This window comes from Melozone crissalis, unplaced genomic scaffold (genome assembly GCF_028551555.1).
Source record: "Melozone crissalis strain CALT ecotype California unplaced genomic scaffold, PUWL_Pcris_2 ptg000045l_1, whole genome shotgun sequence".
Taxonomy (NCBI): Eukaryota; Metazoa; Chordata; class Aves; order Passeriformes; family Passerellidae; genus Melozone; species Melozone crissalis.
This window is the reverse complement of record NW_026535823.1, coordinates 3,510,605-3,530,734: the sequence shown is the minus strand read 5'-3', so window position 1 is coordinate 3,530,734 and position 20,130 is coordinate 3,510,605. Positions and strand designations below refer to the sequence as shown.

Below are 20,130 nucleotides of genomic sequence, written 5' to 3'. Positions count from 1 at the left end.
GAAGACCAGGATGGATGGGTCTTTCAGCAGCCTGGTCCAGTGGAAGGTGTCTCTGCTCATGGCACCATCCATGAGCAGGGACCAACCCAACCCACTCCAGGACACTGCAAGGCCACGGTCTGGGTTTGTCCCACCACAGCCCAAGGACTCAGCTTAGCTGTCCTTTGTCCTTTGATGACCATGGAGGGGATTCAGGCCAGGGTGGCTGCAGGGGACACGAGGCAATGCTGGTAATTCAGGAGCCTCAATTACGTGGCACAGCTCCTGGCCTAAAATTGTGCTTTTAAATGCTCCTTTCTTGAGACTCCCTGATTTACTTTAATGACTCTTTCTGCCAAGCATAAGGAAAGAGGTGGCACAACTGAGCACTGTCCTTTTCTCTGCCCCCAGGGAACTATTTCTCAGAAGTACTCCTGAATTGTAAATAAAGTTCTCAAGGGTGGATTTACCCGAAAGAGCAGGAGGAGGCAGTGAGGCATCAGCACCATCTGGTCCTGTACTTGATGCTGAGGGTGCAGGACACACCTGCACAGCCCTCCTTCCTCTGCATCCTCATTGAGATCTCATCTACATCTGGCCCTGGGCCCTAAATGCAACACTTTTAGGTGTGCAGGTTAATAAAAAACCATAAGCACAAATCCAGGGGTTGATGATTTCACCTCTTCTTGCGTATGTGCTTGTGAGAATAAACCACAGAAACTTTTTTCTAGGAAAACCACTTGAATGCTTCCCAAGAAATTGCCACATCCAGTTGAGTAAGTTCTGTCCTGCAGCCTTGGCCCACTTCCTTCTGCTCTAGAGTGCCTGGAATGGGTTTGTTTGTCCACTTGCTCCTGATGCTGGCTGTCCCATCCATCCTATCCTTTGTTCTTGGAGGAGCAGCCTTGGCAGCAACTGACTCCATGCCCAAAGGAAAACAGGACAAGCTCCCTGTGGGTCTGCCAGAGGGACTGGGCACCTCTGCAGAGCACTCAGGTGGGATGAGCCAGGCCTGAGCTCCGTGTCTGTGGGGCACAGGTTGCTCTGCCCCTCTCTGCTTCCCTCTGGCACAGCTCTGCTTGCCAGGGCACAGTGGAGCAATAATGAAGCAACACCAGAGTTTCTGCCCTTAGGTGAGGTGCACAAAGATCTGGGTGGTGTAGTTGCTAAGTTTCAGGAGGGTGCTCATCTAACACTGCATTTAGGCTGAGCCTGGATCTCTGCCCAGGGAACATTTCCACCTCACCCCACTGTGGCTGACCAAAAGAGCTTGTGTGTGCTGTGAACAGCTCTGGGCCTGGGATCTCAAGGGATCTTGTGCCAGGGTTAAAAAGATTGTATGTTCAACAAAAAGGCTTATGTACATAGTTAATGTGTGTTTATTTTATTGCTGATCTTGTTGCACTTTCTGAGTAAGTCTCCTAGAAGTAGATTATTTATTATATTAAAGAAGATACATTATAGGTTATGGCATTTCATGTTCAAGTATAACATAGAAAATATTATCCTCCCTGTTCCAGAGAGCTCCACTAACCATGATGTGTACAGCATATTGACATTCCTGACTAGTTCTGTCCTTCTGTCTTAAAATAGCCCAAGCCTCCCGACCTGAGAGCAGCCCTGCTTTGTGCCTGTGCCAGCAGGGAGCCTACCAGTGCCCTCCTGGCACAGCTGCTCCTGCTGTGGCCCTGCCGCCGCTCCCAGGCTGCTGCAGAGCAGCTCCCTTGTGTAAATGAATGTTACTCTGCCTGTCTTTCCTCTTGCTTTGTCTGCAGGCGAGCTGATGCCGACGGCTCCTCCTCCCGTCCCGACAGCCCTCCACTCTTGCTTGATCTATGATTTGTCCCGCCTTGCCGGCCGTTTGCTTTACTGCTGTCTCTTTACTTTTCCAGGACAGGCTAAACGATGACTTCTTTTTTGTAAGAAGCAAACGCTTAATTTCTTTCTGAATTTTTTTCTTTTTTTTTGCTCTGTATGTTGATGCCCTACTTGATGTGAGCCAAAACATCTGCCTTTGGTTTCGTAATCTGTAAATGGTTCCTGGTGTTGACCTTTGAGCACAGCGAGTGGATTCCCGAAACCGTGGTCATCACTGAGCATCACATACACCTGCTGTAAAAATGTTATGCTGCATTTCTGAACCTGAAATAAACTCTCATTCTCGATGGGCTTTTATTATTACTTTCTGCATGTGTGTGAGTGGTGTCTTCTGTCTCTTGCACCACCATCTCAGCATTCCACAGTGCCTCGGTGGGGACCGCAGGGAGGATTTATTGGAGGTACTGCTGTGCTGAGATCACTGGAGATGTCATTAAACGGGAGGGGAACCCCTTGGGAAGCATCCAGCCTGCTCCCCTGCAAGGGCCTTGGAGTGCTGCGGAGATGTTGTGCTGGGAAATGGATGAATGTTTTACAAGCAGTACCTGAGGTTCACTGCATTGCTGGGGAAAGCACGTTCAGAGGAGTTTCAGAGCTGAGCAGAAGACCTGACTCAGTCCTCCAAAGCAGGAGCTGGACTTAAAATATGCCTGAAAGGGATTTCCCCCTAAAGATTGTGTACAAATGTGCAGATGTCCTGATCACTCAGTTCCTCCTGCAGATCAGGACGAGCCAAGTGTCTGCAATCAGTGCTTGGAGATGGTCTGGAGGGCACAAAGAGCGCAGCAGCTTTCTCTGGGAACCCCACAGTGGGGGTTTTGGGAAAGAAGGGAGCAAAAGGTGGGATGAGCACAGCAGGAACATCCCTGCTGTTTCCTGTAATATTTGGAGATTTCTTTATTGGTCATTAATGTGGCTGAGGCAGTTTGTGCCCTCCCTCTGAGGGAATAGCAGTGTCCCACGTGTCCCCTCTGGCTGGAGCCCCTCGGGTCCCCCTGGTGAGCCTGGAGCCAGGAATGTTGGTCAGGGCAGCTCAGTGCCCTGTGCTGGGTACCAGGGCAGCTCAGTGCCCTGTGCTGGGTTCCAGGGCAGCTCAGTGCTGGGTACCAGGGCAGCTCAGTGCTCAGTGCTGGGTGCCAGGGCAGCTCAGTGCTGGGTACCAGGGCAGCTCAGTGCTCAGTGCTGGGTGCCAGGGCAGCTCAGTGCCCTGTGCTGGGTACCAGGGCAGCTCAGTGCTGGGTGCCAGGGCAGCTCAGTGCTCAGTGCTGGGTGCCAGGGCAGCTCAGTGCCCTGTGCTGGGTACCAGGGCAGCTCAGTGCTGGGTGCCAGGGCAGCTCAGTGCCCTGTGCTGGGTACCAGGGCAGCTCAGTGCCCTGTGCTGGGTGCCAGGGCAGCTCAGTGCTGGGTGCCAGGGCAGCTCAGTGCCCTGTGCTGGGTACCAGGGCAGCTCAGTGCTCAGTGCTGGGTGCCAGGGCAGCTCAGTGCTGGGTACCAGGGCAGCTCAGTGCTCAGTGCTGGGTACCAGGGCAGCTCAGTGCCCTGTGCTGGGTGCCAGGGCAGCTCAGTGCTGGGTACCAGGGCAGCTCAGTGCCCTGTGCTGGGTGCCAGGGCAGCTCAGTGCTGGGTGCCAGGGCAGCTCAGTGCTCAGTGCTGGGTGCCAGGGCAGCTCAGTGCTGGGTACCAGGGCAGCTCAGTGCTCAGTGCTGGGTACCAGGGCAGCTCAGTGCCCTGTGCTGGGTGCCAGGGCAGCTCAGTGCTGGGTACCAGGGCAGCTCAGTGCCCTGTGCTGGGTAGCAGGGGCAGCAGCTGCTCTGTGCCCTCACTGCCCCAGGGCTCTCCAGCCTTGTTCTGTCCTTTCCCAGCAATGTCACCTCCTGTCACCCCAGGGCCATCCTGTTTGGTCATTCCTCATATCATCAGAGCCTCAAGAACAGTGTTTGAAGCAGATAATGGTGAGGATTTTAAGGCTGCCTGGGGAAAAGCTCTTGCAGAGGGTAGAATTTGCTGCAAGAAAATTAGAAAGGCTGTGAGCAGTGACCTCCACACCTGGGATAGGATTGTTCTGCTTCTCTGGCACTGGCAGGTCAGAAGGGAGGGGTGAGGATGAAAGCCAGGCTGTGCTGAGAGCCAGCTGATTCTAATCTTGCTCTTGCTCTTTTCCTTAATATGCATGTTCTGTGCCTTTTTCTCTTACCCCATTTTATTAAGATAATTTTGTGTATGAGTCATTTTATTGTATCTTGGCCTTTTGTTTTAGATCTCCCCCTCTCCCTGTGATTTTTGGGTTATTTTTTGGTTTTTTCCTAGGCGACCTCCACCAGCTGTTCCAGGAAGATCATCCTAACACACACATTTCTTTTGTGTTACATGCAGTGTCTTTTTTATTTTTTTTAATCCAAAATTACCTTTAATTTGCACTAGCCTATTTGTAAATGAAAGATTTTATTTTCAGATATCAGTGATAAGCCTGGATGTAAAGAAAATAAAATTCTGACTACAAAAGGAGTGTGTCCTGTGTTTCTATTGAAGAGTTTACTCCCTCTTCTCACACAGAGACATTCTTACCCTGTGGGAGAAATTACCTGGGCTCTGTGGAGCCTCCCACCCTCCAAGGCTGTGGAGGGAGGGAGGGATGGACATTCTGCTGGAGTTCCAGCTCTTGTGAATGCATTCAGCACCAGGATTGCTCCATACAAATGGCTTTGGCTTAGCATGAGCAGGAAGAAGAGCCAGCAGAGCTCCAAACATGTCCAGTGCAGCAGCAGCAGCACCTGGCTGAGCGGAAACTCGAAGGAGAAGATTGCAGCAGTCTCCAGACAGTCCCTAGACTGATTAATCTGCACGATTATAAATAAATTGCAGCTGTTCTGACCATTTTCTTCAAGCTAAGCCTCTGAGTTCCTTGCAAGCCGACCTCACTGGAGCATCTGAGCTCAAGCAGCTGGAAGGAGCTACCTCTGGGATTCCAAATGTGTCCGTCCCTGTGGGAAGGAGAAAATCTGGGATTTAGATGATGTGCTTGTTTTGGGTGCCAGAGAAGTCTGTGAAGGGGCCGTCTGAGAAGGGGGGAACCGATGGGTTTAAGTGGCTGTTTTCCCTCAGCATGGGATCACTCTGTGTGTGCAGAAGGTGACAGCCAGCCTCAGCTTGTTTTCCAGCCTGGTCTGATGCAGCTTTCCTGAATCTGGGCAGTTCCTCTTGTTGCAGCTGATTGAGGTCCTGCTGACCTCCAAAACATCCAGGGAGCGGCTGAAGCACCTGCATGAGCTGGTAAACAGCAAGCACTGAGTTTGCTCAAAATACAAGCCCAGAAAACTGTGGACTTACAAACATTTTTCCTTCTTCTCACTTAGACTTGGTCTTTTGGTAGAGCAGAACAGAGAAGCAGCAATGGTGTAGTAAAAAGTGTGGGAAACCCTAGACCCTGCTCAATACCTTTGGAACTGCATGTGCTAAACTGGGAATTGCTGGGACTGGGGCAGGTGCTTCCCAGTACCCTGAGACAGGGAGAAAGGGAGACCTAGAGCTGCAGGAAAACAACTGGAAAACAGCTGGATCAGCAGTTCCAGCAAAACAACTGTCCCAAGAATGGAGGAGCTGAGGGTGGCTGCAGCTCTCCCCTGTGCTGAGGCAGAAACCCCTCAGCAGAGTTCAGGAATTGTGCATTGCAGAAGCAACAGTGTTTGTACTGGGGAGCTCTTGAGGAGCTTCTGCCCATGCCTCAGGTAAAAGGGAAGGAGGATGGACTGAACTTTACAAGCTGCTTTTTCTCCAGGTTGTTCAAAAACTCTGTTCTGTGCTGGGGGAAGCTCTCCCTGCAGTCCCTCTGAGCTACAGCATGGTACCAACAGCAGATTAAAGGTGGATGATATTTTATCTCAATGGCCTGGCCACAGCACCCAGCCAGGAGCTGCTGCTGAGCTCCCAGCTGCTGCTGGAAGGCACAGACTGGTTTCTTGGGGCATTTTATGGTGGGAAATCCTCCACACAAATCTTTACCTTCTTAAGAAATATTTAGTAAAAAATATTGTTGAAAATTGGACTCCAGATTCCACGGGTTTATGGCAGCCAGTTCTAAAATCTCTTTAGTAGAAATGCACAGGAGCTGGGAAACCCTGGCACAGTGGAAACAGGCACAGTGATCTGGGAAACCCTGGCACATTCTTCAACATGAGCTCCCAGGGTGGCTCTCTGAAGAAGCTGTTTCACCTCACTGTGCTGTCTGCAGCTGCCCTGGTGCTGTGCCAGGGGTAGAAGGACAAGGGTGACATTACAGGGCAGTGGGTGGGTTAGGACCAAAATCCTGGTTTGGTTTCCTGATCAAAGAGCCCAGCTTTGTTCTTCACAGGCTTCCCAGCCCCCTGAGAGCACGGTGTGGGTGGCTGCCCTGGCCTTTCCCTGCAGCAAAGCTGGAATGGATGGATGGAGGTTCCAGCTGGCACGTGTCAGCAGCTCCCCCAGGAGCAAGGCTGATCCCCAGCCACTTCACAGCCACTCACACTTGGCCAGCTTCAAATCAAAAGAAAAAGTCCCATGGAAGGGCTGATCTCAGTGGAGTGAACCTTTAGAGAAAGAAACTTGGAATGCAAAAGAACATTTAACCCCTCAGGGTTGGTTGATGAAGTGTTTGTGGCATCAACAGCCAGGAGCCACTTCTTGGGTCTCAGGGGGGCTTTGCTCAGGGAGAAAATGCTTTACTGGGTCAGTGTAGAGTTATGGCCAAACCCTGCTCTGCAGAGGATGTTGTGACCTCAGGCATGCAGACATACCAATAATGGCCAATACCAACACAGCAGCTTAAATAGCAGCAGCCCTGCAGAGCACGTGTCCTCAGGAGAAGGTCAGGGAAGTCCCAGGGAAACCCTGCCCGCCCTTTGTGTCTCCTCCTCTCCTCTCCCTGGCTCTCTTCTGCATTCCTCCTCCCTTCAGGTCCCTTTGTGCATCCAGGCTGGGGATTTGGTTTCCATTTCCCAGGGTAGGGTGGGCAGGGTGGCTCTGTGGGCAGCTGAGCCTTTCCCCAGGGGCAAGGACTGAGGCTGTTCTAATCCAATCCTAGAATTCTGTGGCTGGTTCTAAGGAGGTGAAGGGAAGGATGGGGCAGAGCAGAGAGGTCTGGGGCTGGGTGGGACACATTCTGCATCCCCTGGAGCTGGGGATGGAGCTTGGATCTGCACAGGTCCCTGGTTAGGCTGAGGGCAGGGGGGCAGCCTGTGCCCATCTCCACCACCTGAAATATCTGAGTGGTCAATGCCTGCAGTTTTCCTAACCCACAGCTGCTTCTGACAGTGTGAATTTGGGAAAGGTGCTTTGTGGGGAAGGATTTCCCCCTGGAGGAGTGGGTGAACAGAAACTCTGCTTTCCTGCAGCCTCTCTGTGATGGCCAGGGACCAAGCAGATGAGATTTGGTTTAGTTCTGATTTACATTCCAGCCTTGCCCCTGTTTGGGATGGCAGCATTACACTGGCATTAACCCAGTGTCAGATGGGACATTGGGGTCACCGAGCAGCTTTCTGGGAACCCCCCTGTGAAAAAGAGCTAAAAATGTCATGGTGACTCTGAGCATCTGGCCAGCTGTGCTCCCCGCGAGACCTGAGCACGGCCTCCAGACTCCTCCAGGTTTTAATTAAAAGCAAAATGAGATGTGGTCGTTACCACGACGACAGCAGCAACATTTAACACTTGGCAGGAGCAGTAACAAAGCGCTGGAGGTGTTGGGGACTCCACCGGGGCTTGCTCATTTCCGAGAAAGGAGCGCCTGAAAAGCTCCGGCTCGCTGGGATGGGGGAAATCGAGCAGGAGCTGCACTCTGCAGCTTTTCCCAAAGAGAAATTCCAAAAACCCCGGGGCGGGGCCACATGTAGCTTTGGGAGATGGGGCTGGGGCTGGTGTGGGCATCCCTTGGCTCCGGGGACGGGGACAGGGACGGGGACAGGGATGGGGACGGACGGGGCTGCACATCCCGGCCCGGCCTCCAGCGGGACTCGTTTGCCAGGAGCGCCCTCTGTTGTGGTGGGAGCGCTGCCGGACAGACGGACACCGGACAGACGGACACCGGACAGACGGACACCGGGCAGACGGACACCGGACAGGCGGGGGCGGGCAGGAGCTCCCGGCCCTGGCATCCCCCCAGGAGCTGGGTGTGTGCGCCCATGGGGGCTGCGCTGAGCTCCATCCCTGTGCCTCGGGGTCAGGCCCTGCAGCAAGGCCGGATCTGCCTCTGCAAAGGGGTTGGAGGTGAGAGGAAGGAGTGATGCCCTCTCATACCCCCTCTCCTAAGGGATTTAGGGTAGTGTGGTGTCTGGCGGTGATGGCAGGCTATTCTGGCACTCACAAGGGCCAGGGGGCAGCTGAGGAGGGCTCTGCCCTGTTCGTGCTTGGCCCTGCAGCTCCAGCGACCTCAGCAGGCCCTGCCCTGCAGCCCTCCCGGGCAGTGCCCAGTCCCCCTGAGGGTCCTGGGGCTGACACTGCATGGGACACATCCCCTGTACCCCAGTGTGGGGCTGACACTGCATGGGACACATCCCCTGTACCCCAGTGTGGGGCTGACACTCCATGGGACACATCCCCTGTACCCCAGTGTGGGGCTGACACTGCATGGGACACATCCCCTGTACCCCAGTGTGGGGCTGACACTGCATGGGACACATCCCCTGTATTCTGGGGCTGCATGGCCAGAGCCAACCCCTCCCCTGCCTGCACCCTTGCATGGCCCAGCTCCTTCCTGGCAAGCCAGGGCTGGAAGCGGATCCTGGGGAACACAAGAGTGGCTGGTCCTTGTTGCCATGTGAGACTTTATTGGCTCAGGTGTCCTCCCCCACAGGGCTGTCCCCCAGCCAGGACCTTCCACTGCTCATGGCTACATGAGGAACCTGGAGAGATCCTCCTTGATCTCAGCCTCATCCCAGGGCCCGTGGATGTTGTCCTTGAGCAGCTGCAGGCGGATGAGGCAGTAGGGGCACAGGCAGGAGATGGCGAGCAGCAGGGAGGCGAAGAGCACGGCGCCCACGCTGGACACGGTGGCCAGCGCCGCCAGCGCCGCCAGCGCAAAGAGCACCGTGACGGCCACGTAGCAGCGCGGCGTCCGCGCCTTCAGCTTCTTCTGCAGCATGGGCCACAGGGCGAACATCTGCATGGCGAAGGTCACCATGACGAAGGCGTGCAGGGCGCGCGGCAGGCGCGACGCCAGGCACACCGAGGCGAAGATGGCCATGTTGAGGGACAGCGTGCTGGACACGATGGCGGCGTTGGCGCCGTAGTCGAAGAAGATGAGGTGCCCCAGGAGCATGAGGGCCGACATGGCGTAGATGGTGTCCGTGCTGATGGACTCGGTGAGCGTCTTGAGCACGGGCGAGAAGCCGTAGGTGAAGGCGGCGAACACCAGCGTGCTCTTGAGGTCGGCCCAGCGCGTCCGCCCGCTCGCCCAGCGCCCGGCCCCGCCGTCCACGGCGTCGAACAGGACATAACCGAGCAGGGAGGACACAAGCGCCGCTGCGAAAAGGCCCTGCGGGCTCAGCAGCCCCGCGTCCATGTACCACCAGGTGAGCACGAAGACGCAGACGCTGCACAGCTGCTGCACCACCGCTCCCGACTGGAACACCACGGCCTGGTACCGGTACTGCCGGGCGTGCACGTTCTTACGCAGCTCCTCCAGGAACCGCTGGTCCACGTAGTTATCGGGGAAAGGCTGCCGCTCGTACAGCACCTTCTGCCACCGCCGCCCGGGCACCGGCTCCATGGCCCCGGCACGGCGGGGGCTCCGCGGGTCCGAGCCCGGCCCCGGTCCCGCCGCTGCCGGGGATGGCGCAAGGGACGCCGGGGCGCTCACGGCCGCCACCTGCCGGCCGGAACCGAGGGACACGGGCCGGAATCCCGGGACACGGGCCGGAGCCGCGGGCGGAACCGGGAGCCGGGGCCGGTACCAGGGCCGGGCACCGCCCCGCCTCAGAGGGGTCACCTGCCCCCGGCCGCGCTCCCCGCTCCGTGTGAGCTTCAGCAGCCCCTGGGCTGGGTTCAGGGCGCAGCGCAGCTCCGTGCTGGGATCTGCTCATCCCGAGGGCCGCAAGTCCCTGTCCCGCTGTAGCTGCTGCCGGTGCGTGCTGGGGCTGTCTCGCTCCTGCCTGGCCCCGCAAGAGAGATGGGGTTGGAGGAATGCTCCTGCCCTGCTCCCACACCCTGGCGAAGGGCTGAATCCCTGCAGCCCCCGAGGAGGGCCCAGCCGCCGATGGGATTCAGCCAGGGCCTCTCTGTGCTTGGACATCCCGGTGCGTGCCCGGCCGTGCTGCTGGCAGCGTGACCCCAGCCCATGCTGCAGGCCCCACTCCCCGTCCCGGTCCAGCCAGACACCTGCTTTTCTGGCCAAACCAGGCTCAGCAGGCAGCTCAGGAATGTGGGTGTGATGCTGAAGGGCGCCCTTCCCCTGCAGCTCGTGCCTGCTCACAGCTCAGCCCGAGAGAGGAGCAGGAGAGCAGGGCTGGAGAGAGGCAGCTCCGCAGGCACATCCATCTCCTGTGCTGCCGAAGGGACTCAGCGTGTGCAGCAAGGGGACAGAGGCACATTAAGGGAGGTTTCACAGTGTTTTCCCTACGTCTGTGTTTGCTTGTGCTCAGGTCTGAGCCTTGCCAGCCCCAGAGAGGTGCTTGCTCCTGAGGGGCTGCTTCGTTTGGCCTCACCCGAGAGGCCTCACCCAGGGCAAGGCAGCCGCGAACAGGGCCTGGTTTGTGCTGTGGGAAGGGCCCTCATGGCCCCATGGTTGTTTTCACCCAGAGCCTGGACAGGAGACTCCCCAAACAGATCCCAGCTCCTCAGACACGTGCAGAGCAGCAGGAAACACCCACACTGCTGCTGTGCCTTTGGGGGGGCCTCAGGCTGAGCCAGGCCACAGTGACACCTCCAAAGTGCCACCTCCCAGCCCCGTGTCACTGCACTTGCTGGGCAGGGCAGAAGCAGCTGCTCACCCTGGGCAGGTGCCCCCTGCCAAGGGGCAATGCCAGCAGGCTCCCAGCCAGGATGGGGCTGGACTGGGTTCTAGCTGCCCTGCCTGAAAGCCCCCAGCCCCAGCTTTGCACAGAGCCATGCACGTGCCTCCATGGGCACAAGGCAGCGCCCACAGGGACAGGGAGTGCTGCCAGCTCCTGGGATTGCTGGCATTGCCTCGGTGCCCAGCGCCTGGGAACTTGAGATTTTGAACGAAATGTCCTTCTCCCAAAGTCATAGAGTAAAGCTGGGGCATGCAGGAGGAAAGCTGGGAGGGCAGAAAGCCGTTCCTGCTGCTCTGAAAAGTGCCACGACCACCACAGAAGAGGAATGCCACCTCCTGTGCTCTCACTGGGGGTGGTGGCAGCAGGTTTGCTGTCACCTGGCCCTGGCTCTCTGCACATCTGTGATGCTCTGGGGACCAAGAAGAGCATGGGGCTGGAGCATGAGGCTGCTTCCACATGGTCAGGTCCACTTGGAAATCCCAGTGGAGAGAACAGAGGTGATGGGTCTGACAGTGTTCACAGGGGTATGAGGGTGAGGGAAGAGATGAGGATCTGACTCCATGTTTCAGAAGGCTTGATTGATTATTTTATGATATATATTATATTAAAACTATACTAAAAGAATAGAAGAAAGGATTTCATCAGAAGACTAGCTAAGAATAGAAAAAGAAAGAATGATAACAAAGGTTTGTGGCTCGGATCTCTGTCCGAGCCAGCTGACTGTGTTTGGCCATTAATTAGAAACAACCACATGAGACCAATCACAGATGCACCTGTTGCATTCCACAGCAGCAGATAATCAATGTTCACATTTTGTTCCTGAGGTCTCTCAGCTTCTCAGGAGGAAAAATCCTAAGGAAAGGATTTTTCATAAAAGATGTCTGTGACAGATGGGTACTCTGTGTGCCCTTTCAGGTCTCTGCTGTGGGGCAGCAGAGTGCCTTTGGAGGCAGGGAGAGGGGGAGGCTGGGGCTGGTCAGTGACTCAGGGCGCTCTGAGCCACGCTGGGTGATGCCAGCAAAGTGCCACCAAACCCTTGGCGACATCCAGCACAGCAGCTGGAGCCCCCCACAGGTGCCCACCCAGACAAGGCTCTGCAGCCCTGGCAATGCCAGCCCAGGGCTGAGACCCGCAGGGCCTGGCACCCACCTGGTGCTCGGGGGACCCCAGTGACGAAGCAGCTGCCAGTGACGAAGTGCTGGCCCTGTGTCCCTGGGAGGGGACAGCGTGTGACTGCCACGTGTGGTGGCACCGCCCACGGTGCAAAGGACAGCTCAGCGCTGCCCAGGTGGCCCAGACTTTGCCGCAGGGCAGTGACTGTCAGGGACAGTGAGTGTCCTGCCTGCACAGCTGTCCTGGCAGGTCCTGCCACGGGACCCGCCACATCACTGTCACCAGCCAGCCCTGCTGCTCAGAGGGGACCTTGTGCCATGGAGTCATCCCCCAGCCCTCCTGGGAGCTCTCCCGGCAGGATAAGCAGTAGCTAAGGTCAAGAATACAAAAGTCCTTTGTGAGCATCGAAATTCCCACTGTGGGTTCTGTGCCACAGGACCTCCCTCCCCTCACAGTTCGGTGTCCCCAAGTGCCTCTGGAGAGGCTGTGGGGTGGCTCTGAGCCCCTCTGCTGAGAGGCAGGGATGAGGAGCTGGGTGCCATGGCCCTACAAACTCTGAGTGTGCTGGGGCTTGGCAAAGGGACCCCGCTGCAGACTTGTTCAGAGTCTGCTCCTCTGAGTGTTGGGATTCACTGCTGAGGTTGTCTGGAGGGAAGGTGGGAAAGGTGACAGGCTGGGACTGAAATAGCTGGGATTGATGTGAACCTCCACTGGAGATGTTTAAATATCAAAGTATGGCAGGCACTGCTCAGGGCTGCCTCAGGGTGTGTGTTCCCCTCAGGACAGGACCATCACCTGTGCTGCAGAAAGAGGATTCCAAATAACTGGGCAGCACACTCTGCTGAGGGGCTGAGCCTGCATGGATGAGGATGGGTCCTGTGCCTCTCCCTATGCCCCAGACAGGGCTCTTCCCCTGTGTCACCCCCAGGAGTGACAGAGCACAGCTATGGATCCCTGGGCCTGGTTTCTCTGCCAAGCCATCCCCCAGCCTTCCCTCTGGCCCTGGAGCCAAACCCTCCCTGCACAGGAATGTTGCTCAGGGAGGGGGGAGGTTGGCACAGCTCCAGCTGCTGCATTTTTCCATGCCCAGAGATGTCTCCTGCCTTACAAGGCCCCATGGCACAGGCTGTGCCTGCTCTCCTGCAGTCCCCTATGTAAGGATTGTTTGGATTCAGGGACTGGGCTGAGCCCTGGGGGGATACTGGGGCAGGCAGGGCTGGGATTGCCTGCCCATGGTGCTGCTCCCTTTCCTGGGTGCAGGTCACATTTCCTGAGCTGAGCTGAGCTGAGGAGGTACCGAGGCTGCTGGAGAAACCTGCTCAGGGCTGGCACAGCAGTCCAGGAAAATGGGATTGGGTATGAGAAGCCCACAATGGACTGACAGATAGCAGGGCAAGGTTTGGGATTTGCTGAGCCTGTTGCGGGGGGAGAAGGATGGGAAGGCTGAGGATGTGGGGCAGGAGAGATGAGCTGTGGAAAGCCACGTGCTGCAGGGATGTGACCTCTGGAACGCACAGCACAGCACGTGGGGGGCTGTGAAACTGAGCTGCCTCACTCCTGGCATTCCCTGCCGGTCAGCACAGATCCCTCTGGCAAAACAGCCTCCCCAGCACCCACTGAGGGCTCTGCAGAAGGGACAAGGCAGCCCAGCCCAGCCCAGGGCCTGCCAGCTCCAGGGCAGTGGGGCAGCTGGGCCTGTTTTGCAGGGAAACTCCATCAGCTGCCACCTAGTAAAGATGTTTTTGATTTTAAATCTGATTTAGAAAAAGAAAACCCGTAGGAAACTACAGCCAAAAATGACACCAGCAATGAGCTCTGGCAGTTGCAGGGTGCTCCAGGGTGGGATGAGTCCAAACTTCAGCTGCTCAGGTAAGCTCAGCTCAACTTTTAGCTGTTGGCTAAAAGTTTAGATGTGGCACATGTCCAACACAGAGATGCAGGGAGGAAAACAGACCTTGGAGATAAAATAATAAAACTGTCCATGGAACCTGAGCATGGGTTGTCATGGAAGCTGGAAGGTGAAAACTGAGATTTGGGAACAAGGAGGGTCCTATGGTGCATGTGGGTTTCTCCAAGATCTGGCACAGCAGGGCTGGGGCTCCGAAACAAAGCTTTGCCCAGTGGTTTCTCACTCTGTTCCCCTGGTTTAGCCCTGAATGTGCAGTGCAGGGATGGATGTGAACTGCTGAGCCAGCTCTTCCACAGCTGCATCACGAGCTGCAGGTGGCAGAACACTGCAAAACCCAAGTGCCCAGAGGGAAAGAGCACTGTCCCCTCAGGAGTGGTGGCTCCCCCAGAGCATCTCCCCAGCCCCAGCTCTGCCCACCCTGAGCCTCCTGCAGCAGCCACTTCCCTCCCCTTGCAGCTCTGGGACACAGAGTGTGAAGGGACACGGAGTTTCTAACAAGGTTTGTAGTGTCTGACACGGAGATATTTTTGTTCTGTAAATGGGGAGGGGGATATTGGATGAAACCGTGTATGCAAACACTGCTGGTTTTTCTAGGAAGTGGGGAAAAACTTGGTGTGCACAGGTCAAAAAGAGGTGGCAACTCCATTCCAGCCTGGTGTGCTGCGAGAGGATCCTCCCCTATGCTCCCCTTCCCATTTGCCTAGTAAAGAAGTAAAGAAGCTTTTGTTCAAGCACAGCATGGCCTCAGCCTGGAAACAGAGATTTCCCAGGAGATCTCCACACCAGGAGCCCTCCCTGCCCTTTTCCCTGGAGCTCCAGGCAGGAGCCATGTGCTGAGTAAGGGCTGAGGAGTGTTTCACCCCTGCAGTGCTTCTCCCTGCCCCAAACCACAGGGAGGGGTGCCTGGGGTGCCTGTTCCATGCAGCACGAGTCCCTGAGCAGTGACACTCCTGCTGCCACCACCCCCTACCCCTCTGTCTGTTTTTAAATACCTGGCAGGGAGGGGATGGAGCCAGGTGGGAATTCAGTTCATTTTAGCAGTGGGCAGAAAGGGGAAGGGAGGCAGCTGAGCCTGTGGGGCTCCCTGTGTGTGCCTGGTGAGCCCTTTGGGATGAGGATCCCCAGCACTGGGATCCAGCAGAGGTGCTGGAGCTCCTGGGTGGGCTGTGCCACCCTGCCATGCTCCTGGCACTGCTGCCCAGGGCTCTGAGCCCCCTCCAGCCCAGGATGTGTGTCTCAGGTCTGGGTTTGTGCTGAGGAAGCCACGGAAGCCCTGCCCTGCCCTGCCCTGCTGGAGCACTGCTGGACATCCCCCATAGAGGAACCCAGCCCTGGGCTGCCCCGGGTGCTTCCCCAGCCCTTCCTCCCACCCCAGGGCAGAGTGAGGAGAGGGAAGGGGAAGCTTCAGCCCACGCTGTCCTCCCAGACATGAAGGCTAAAAGAGCTTCACACTTTCATTGTGAAGTTTGGCCGTTTCTCGGTTTCTGCAGTGAATCTGATTTTTCTTTTCCCAGGGGGCTCAGACAGCAGGTGCTGACACCCACCATGGTGGGTTCACACACCCCACACCACCTTTCCATCACGAGAGCAAGAATTCATTTGGATTCTCTGTGTCCCAGCTGTCAGCAGCCTTTGGAGCTTCCCCATTCCACCAGCCCCCCCAGATGGCAAGAGAGGCTCCCCAGTGGCTGAGCTCGTTTGTGCTCTCCAGCTCCAGGGCTCTGCACTGGGGTCACAGCATTGCCAGGGTGCTGCTCAGGTTGTGCCTGGAACACCTCCCGGCATTTCAGCCAGTGTGGGATTGGAATCAAAGCCCTGTCCCCTTCTGGGAGCCCAGAGGCACAGCCCGTGTGTCACAGGAGTTTGCTGAGTGGTGAAAGAGCAATCACCTGCTCAGCTGGAGCGGGAGCTGCTCCTGTTGGATTTTCCAAAGAAAATTATTCCAACCTTTATTTTTTGCACAGCCTTCCTTTTGGCGCAAATCGCCTGTGAGAAACGCCAATCACTTGTTTTGAAAATTTTGAAAGTTTAATAGTAATAAAATGTAATAAAATGTTTATAAAAATAGTAATACAATCAGAGTAATAATAAATTGGACAATTTGAATTAGGATAATATGAGACAATAGAAACAAAGAGTTACAGACATCCAGGTACCTTTTTCTGGGCAGCATGAACCCGAAAAAGGACCCACGTTAACAGAGGATTAACCCTCAAAAGCAACAGCCTGTTGCATATTCATTCACCTCATCCATGATGCATAAATTCCATTCAGACACAGGATTCTGTCTGGGCAGCGTCAGCTTCTTGCTCTGAATCCTGACAGCGCCTTTGAGGCAGGAAGAAGTTCATTTCTTCTGATAATGGAGCAATAAATTCTCTTTCTCTGCAAGATTCAGGTGTCCTGTGGCTGCTATCTCACTGTGAGTCCTTTCTTTAGAAAAGTATCCTACATAGCATAGTTTCTATTTTAACAATTTTTATAACCTAAAACAATATTTAAGACAGTACTTAAGAGAATTAATACAGCATTACTTTCTAACCCAACACATATAATATTCATCTGAATATTTGCCAAAAGCCAATCATAAAACACACGCATTTTTCACACTGCCGAAGATATAAAAGAAATTGAGGGTTTTAAAAAAAGTTTTGTGCTGTTTTGCTGGATTCTCTCCTGCAAGTGGTTAACAGTTCATGTGAAGTCAGAGGAAGGTCTCTGGAGCAATGTTGCAATTTACAGCTTTTCCTTGACCAAGTAAGAAACAGTCAGGAAATTAAACAGGAAATTGTGTCTGGAAGGAACAAAAGTTGTGTTGTCAGAACCTGCTTATGAAAGATTTCGTTTATTTTAACCAGTAAGGGGCCAAGATCAATAGTCAGAAGAGGAAGGAGTTTGTGTGAATTAAATCACACGTGAAAAAAAAAAAAAAAAAAGAGAGAAAAAAAGAGGCAACACGTGGGAAAACAAGCAGCCTTTGTAAAGGGCAGATAGGGATGAATGGCAGAGAAGGCTTTGCCACTGCAGAGGTGGGGACATCAGGACCCTGCCTGGCTGATCCAGGCTCTTCTTGGGGACTGCTTCAAAGGGGCTTTTCCTCCAGGATCCCAGCTCTGCAAAGCTTCCCCTGAAATGATGTGTCAGCTCTTAGGCTGTGTTTGGTCTAAGCTGTGCTCACTCCTAACGGGATCACAGCACTGGGAGCTGTGCCAGGAGGGAGCAGCCCCATGGGCTGAGCCAGCGTGCCTTCAGAGCCTTCTCCAGGTCGGGGAGGCTGCAGGAATTCCCGTCCCTGGAATGGAGACAGGCCCAGCCTTACCCCATGGCAACACTGAGGCCAAGAGCTGGCCGTGCTCAGCAATGGGTTAATGAATGTTTACCAGCGCTTCCAGCAGCCACATCAGCAGGTGTTTGAATTTCCAGCGCTTCACGGATGGATGCTCTGCTCCTGGCCGTGCCCAACAGGTACTTTGTGGCCAGGGCTGTGTGTTGGGACGGGCAAACGGCCCGAGGCACCCCCAGCCCGGCGGGGAGAGGCGCTCCCGGACCCGGCTCCAACAGCAGCGGGAACTTCAGAGGTGTTATCGAAGGCACCAAGTTACAGGGTGAAAAATCAGGGCAAGAACAGACACAAAGACTTTACAAAGGTTGCCACTGCTGGCTGACTCCATTCACGGCATCCCCAAGCGCGTTAATGAACCCTGAGCAGGCTCCGTGCACAGAGCGCTCAGGTGACCCGGCCTGCGGGAATGTCCTGCATGGAACACGTCCGGGGCCAGACCATGAGGCTGGAGCTGCCTCATGGCAGCTGCTGCTGCTGCTGCCGTGATTCACCCCTCGCTGCGGGCTGAGCTGGCTCTCCCCGGTCAGAGTCCGGCCATGTGCGCGTTTCCAGCGTGGCTCACTCCTGCCTCACCCCCCGCTCCCCGCACGGCTCCCGGGCTGTGCTGCTCCCCCTGCTCGTCCCACGGAGAGCCCCAGTCCTGAGGGTGGTTTTGGCCGGAGTGAGCCGCAGGGAAGGTTCTCCTGCCTCGGTGTGGAGGGGCAGCTTTGGGCCGGGTTACCCACAGAACAGCCGGGGTGCTCTGCTACCGGCGCGGTGCCGGGGAGGCTCCTCGCTACTGTCCCACATCCCACCCGGCCTGTTCTCCCTGGGCGCCTCCCACGATGGATATAAATGTGTGCTGACACATCTCGGGCGCGCCCACGAGCCGGGGCTGTACCGGGCCCCGCTGCCCCTCACGGACCCCGCTGCCCCTCAGGGGCCCCTCAAAGCGACGGAAGATGGCGGCCGTAGACCCGCGCGTCAACCCTATCCAGCCCGGAACTACAACTCCCGGCAGCCCCCGCGCGGCTATCCCGCTGCAGGCCTCAGCGCTCGGCAGCCTGCAGGGAAGCCTGATCAAAATAAAAACTAAATAATTAAGTGATGTCACGTGGGCGCGCCGGTGCTTGAAATGCCCCTGGAAACGGAGGCAGAGGAGCGCATCAGGCGCCTCGCGGGCGGTGGTTTGGCCGCCAGCCGTCGTTTATCACTATGGCGATTTCCCTTTAACGGCTTGTTTGCCGCAGCCTCCTCCCAGAGCGGGGTCCTTGGAGGGGCGGGGAGAGACGAGCCCACTGGCCAATCGGCGGGGCGGGGAGGCGGGGCCAGTCGGCGGAGCACTCATCCCATTGGCTGGCGGCGCGCAGCGGGTGACGCGCATCCTTCCAGCTCAGCGCGTGAGGCGGTGGAAGGGGCGGGGCGGGGGACCCGGCCCGGCGGGCAGTAACGGCCGCGCGCGCGGGGAGGGGCCGTGCGCAACAACGGCCGATCTCCCTCAGCGCCTCCGCCGCCGCCGCCCGCGGGAGGAGGATGCGCCGCCTCGGCCCGGCCGCGCCAGCCACACCGGCCAGACCATGAGGGAGCCGCCCCGCCGGCCCCTGGCGCTGGGCTCCTGCCTCCTGCTCTGCGCCCTGCTCTGGTGAGTGCCGGCCTCTCCGCCGCGCTGGGAGCGCTCCCTGGGCGGGCTGCGGGCAGCCGGGGGTGCGGCAGTCGGAGGGGAGCTGTGGAGAGGCTCCGGTGCAGCCCCAGCCCGGGCAGGGACACACCTGGGGCGGGTGACACGGGAGCGCGCCCGGGTGCGTTCTGAGAGGAACCTTAGAGTCCTCCCGTTCCAGCGGGAGGAACCCCGCGGCCTGCCCGGCATGGTGAGCGGTGCCCGGGCTGGGTTCCCTGGCAGTGACACCCTGGGATAGTGAGCGGTGCCGGGCTGGGTTCCTGTGCAGTGACACCCTGGGATGGTGAGCGGTGCCGGGCTGGGTTCCTGTGCAGTGACACCCTGGGATGGTGAGCGGTGCCCGGGCTGGGTTCTGGGGCAGTGACACCCTGGGAAGGTGAGCGGTGACCGGATGGGTTCCCTGGCAGTGACACCCTGGGATAGTGAGCGGTGCCGGGCTGGGTTCCCCTGGCAGTGACACCCTGGGATGGTGAGCGGTGCCGGGCTGGGTTCCCCTGGCAGTGACACCCTGGGATGGTGAGCGGTGCCGGGCTGGGTTCCTGTGCAGTGACACCCTGGGATAGTGAGCGGTGCCGGGCTGGGTTCCTGTGCAGTGACACCCTGGGATGGTGAGCGGTGCCCGGGCTGGGTTCCCCTGGCAGTGACACCCTGGGATGGTGAGCGGTGCCGGGCTGGGTTCCTGTGCAGTGACACCCTGGGATAGTGAGCGGTGCCGGGCTGGGTTCCTGTGCAGTGACACCCTGGGATGGTGAGCGGTGCCCGGGCTGGGTTCCCCTGGCAGTGACACCCTGGGATGGGGACAGCCCTCGGGAGGGCCATTCCCGAAGGTGCCAGCCCTCGGGAGGGCCATTCCCGCTGCCAGGAGCGGCAGTGGCAGGTGAGGGCTGACCCCGCACACCGAGGGTCAGAGTTAGGTGTGTGTTGTTGTCTCTGTGCTTTCACCGGAGGCATCCTTGCATTTTCAGTTTCAGGCTGAGCTTTTACACTCTCGTGTGGAACATCGTGGTGCTTTATTCTTGGAACCCTTTCTCTGAGTCTGTTAAGTTAAACCAAATGAACTCTCTTATTTTTGCATTGATTCTGCCTTTGACAGCGTTTTTACAGTGATTACCTGAACTGTACTTTGTTCCAGCATCCCCTGTTAAGTTAAACCAAATGAACTCTCTTATTTTTGCATTGATTCTGCCTTTGACAGCGTTTTTACAGTGATTACCTGAACTGTACTTTGTTCCAGCATCCCCTGTTTGCTTTCTTTTCAAACTTCCTTTAAGAG

The 20,130-nt window shown here is 56.7% G+C and overlaps 2 protein-coding genes across 2 annotated transcripts in view; one reads left to right on the top strand and one right to left on the bottom strand.

The window, feature by feature from the left end:
* Positions 1 to 8,630: 8,630 nt before the first annotated feature.
* Positions 8,631 to 9,640, bottom strand: PIGC (phosphatidylinositol glycan anchor biosynthesis class C). Its single transcript, XM_054286150.1, has one exon. The coding sequence runs from the start codon at positions 9,590 to 9,592 to the stop codon at positions 8,714 to 8,716; it is 879 nt and encodes a 292-aa protein (XP_054142125.1). The 5' UTR covers positions 9,593 to 9,640; the 3' UTR covers positions 8,631 to 8,713.
* A 9,021-nt stretch (positions 9,641 to 18,661) lies between these two features.
* Positions 18,662 to 20,130, top strand: part of SUCO (SUN domain containing ossification factor) — a 38,708-nt gene continuing 37,239 nt past the window's right edge. Inside the window, exon 1 of the mRNA XM_054286157.1 lies at positions 18,662 to 18,821. Coding sequence (XP_054142132.1) covers positions 18,757 to 18,821 — 65 coding nt within the window. The 5' untranslated portion in view covers positions 18,662 to 18,756. The remainder of the gene's footprint in view (positions 18,822 to 20,130) is intronic.

Coding starts and splice junctions, on each gene's coding strand:
- PIGC (XM_054286150.1), bottom strand. CDS start 9,592: ATGGAGCCGGTGCCCGGGCGGCGGTGGCAGAAGGTGCTGTACGAGCGG.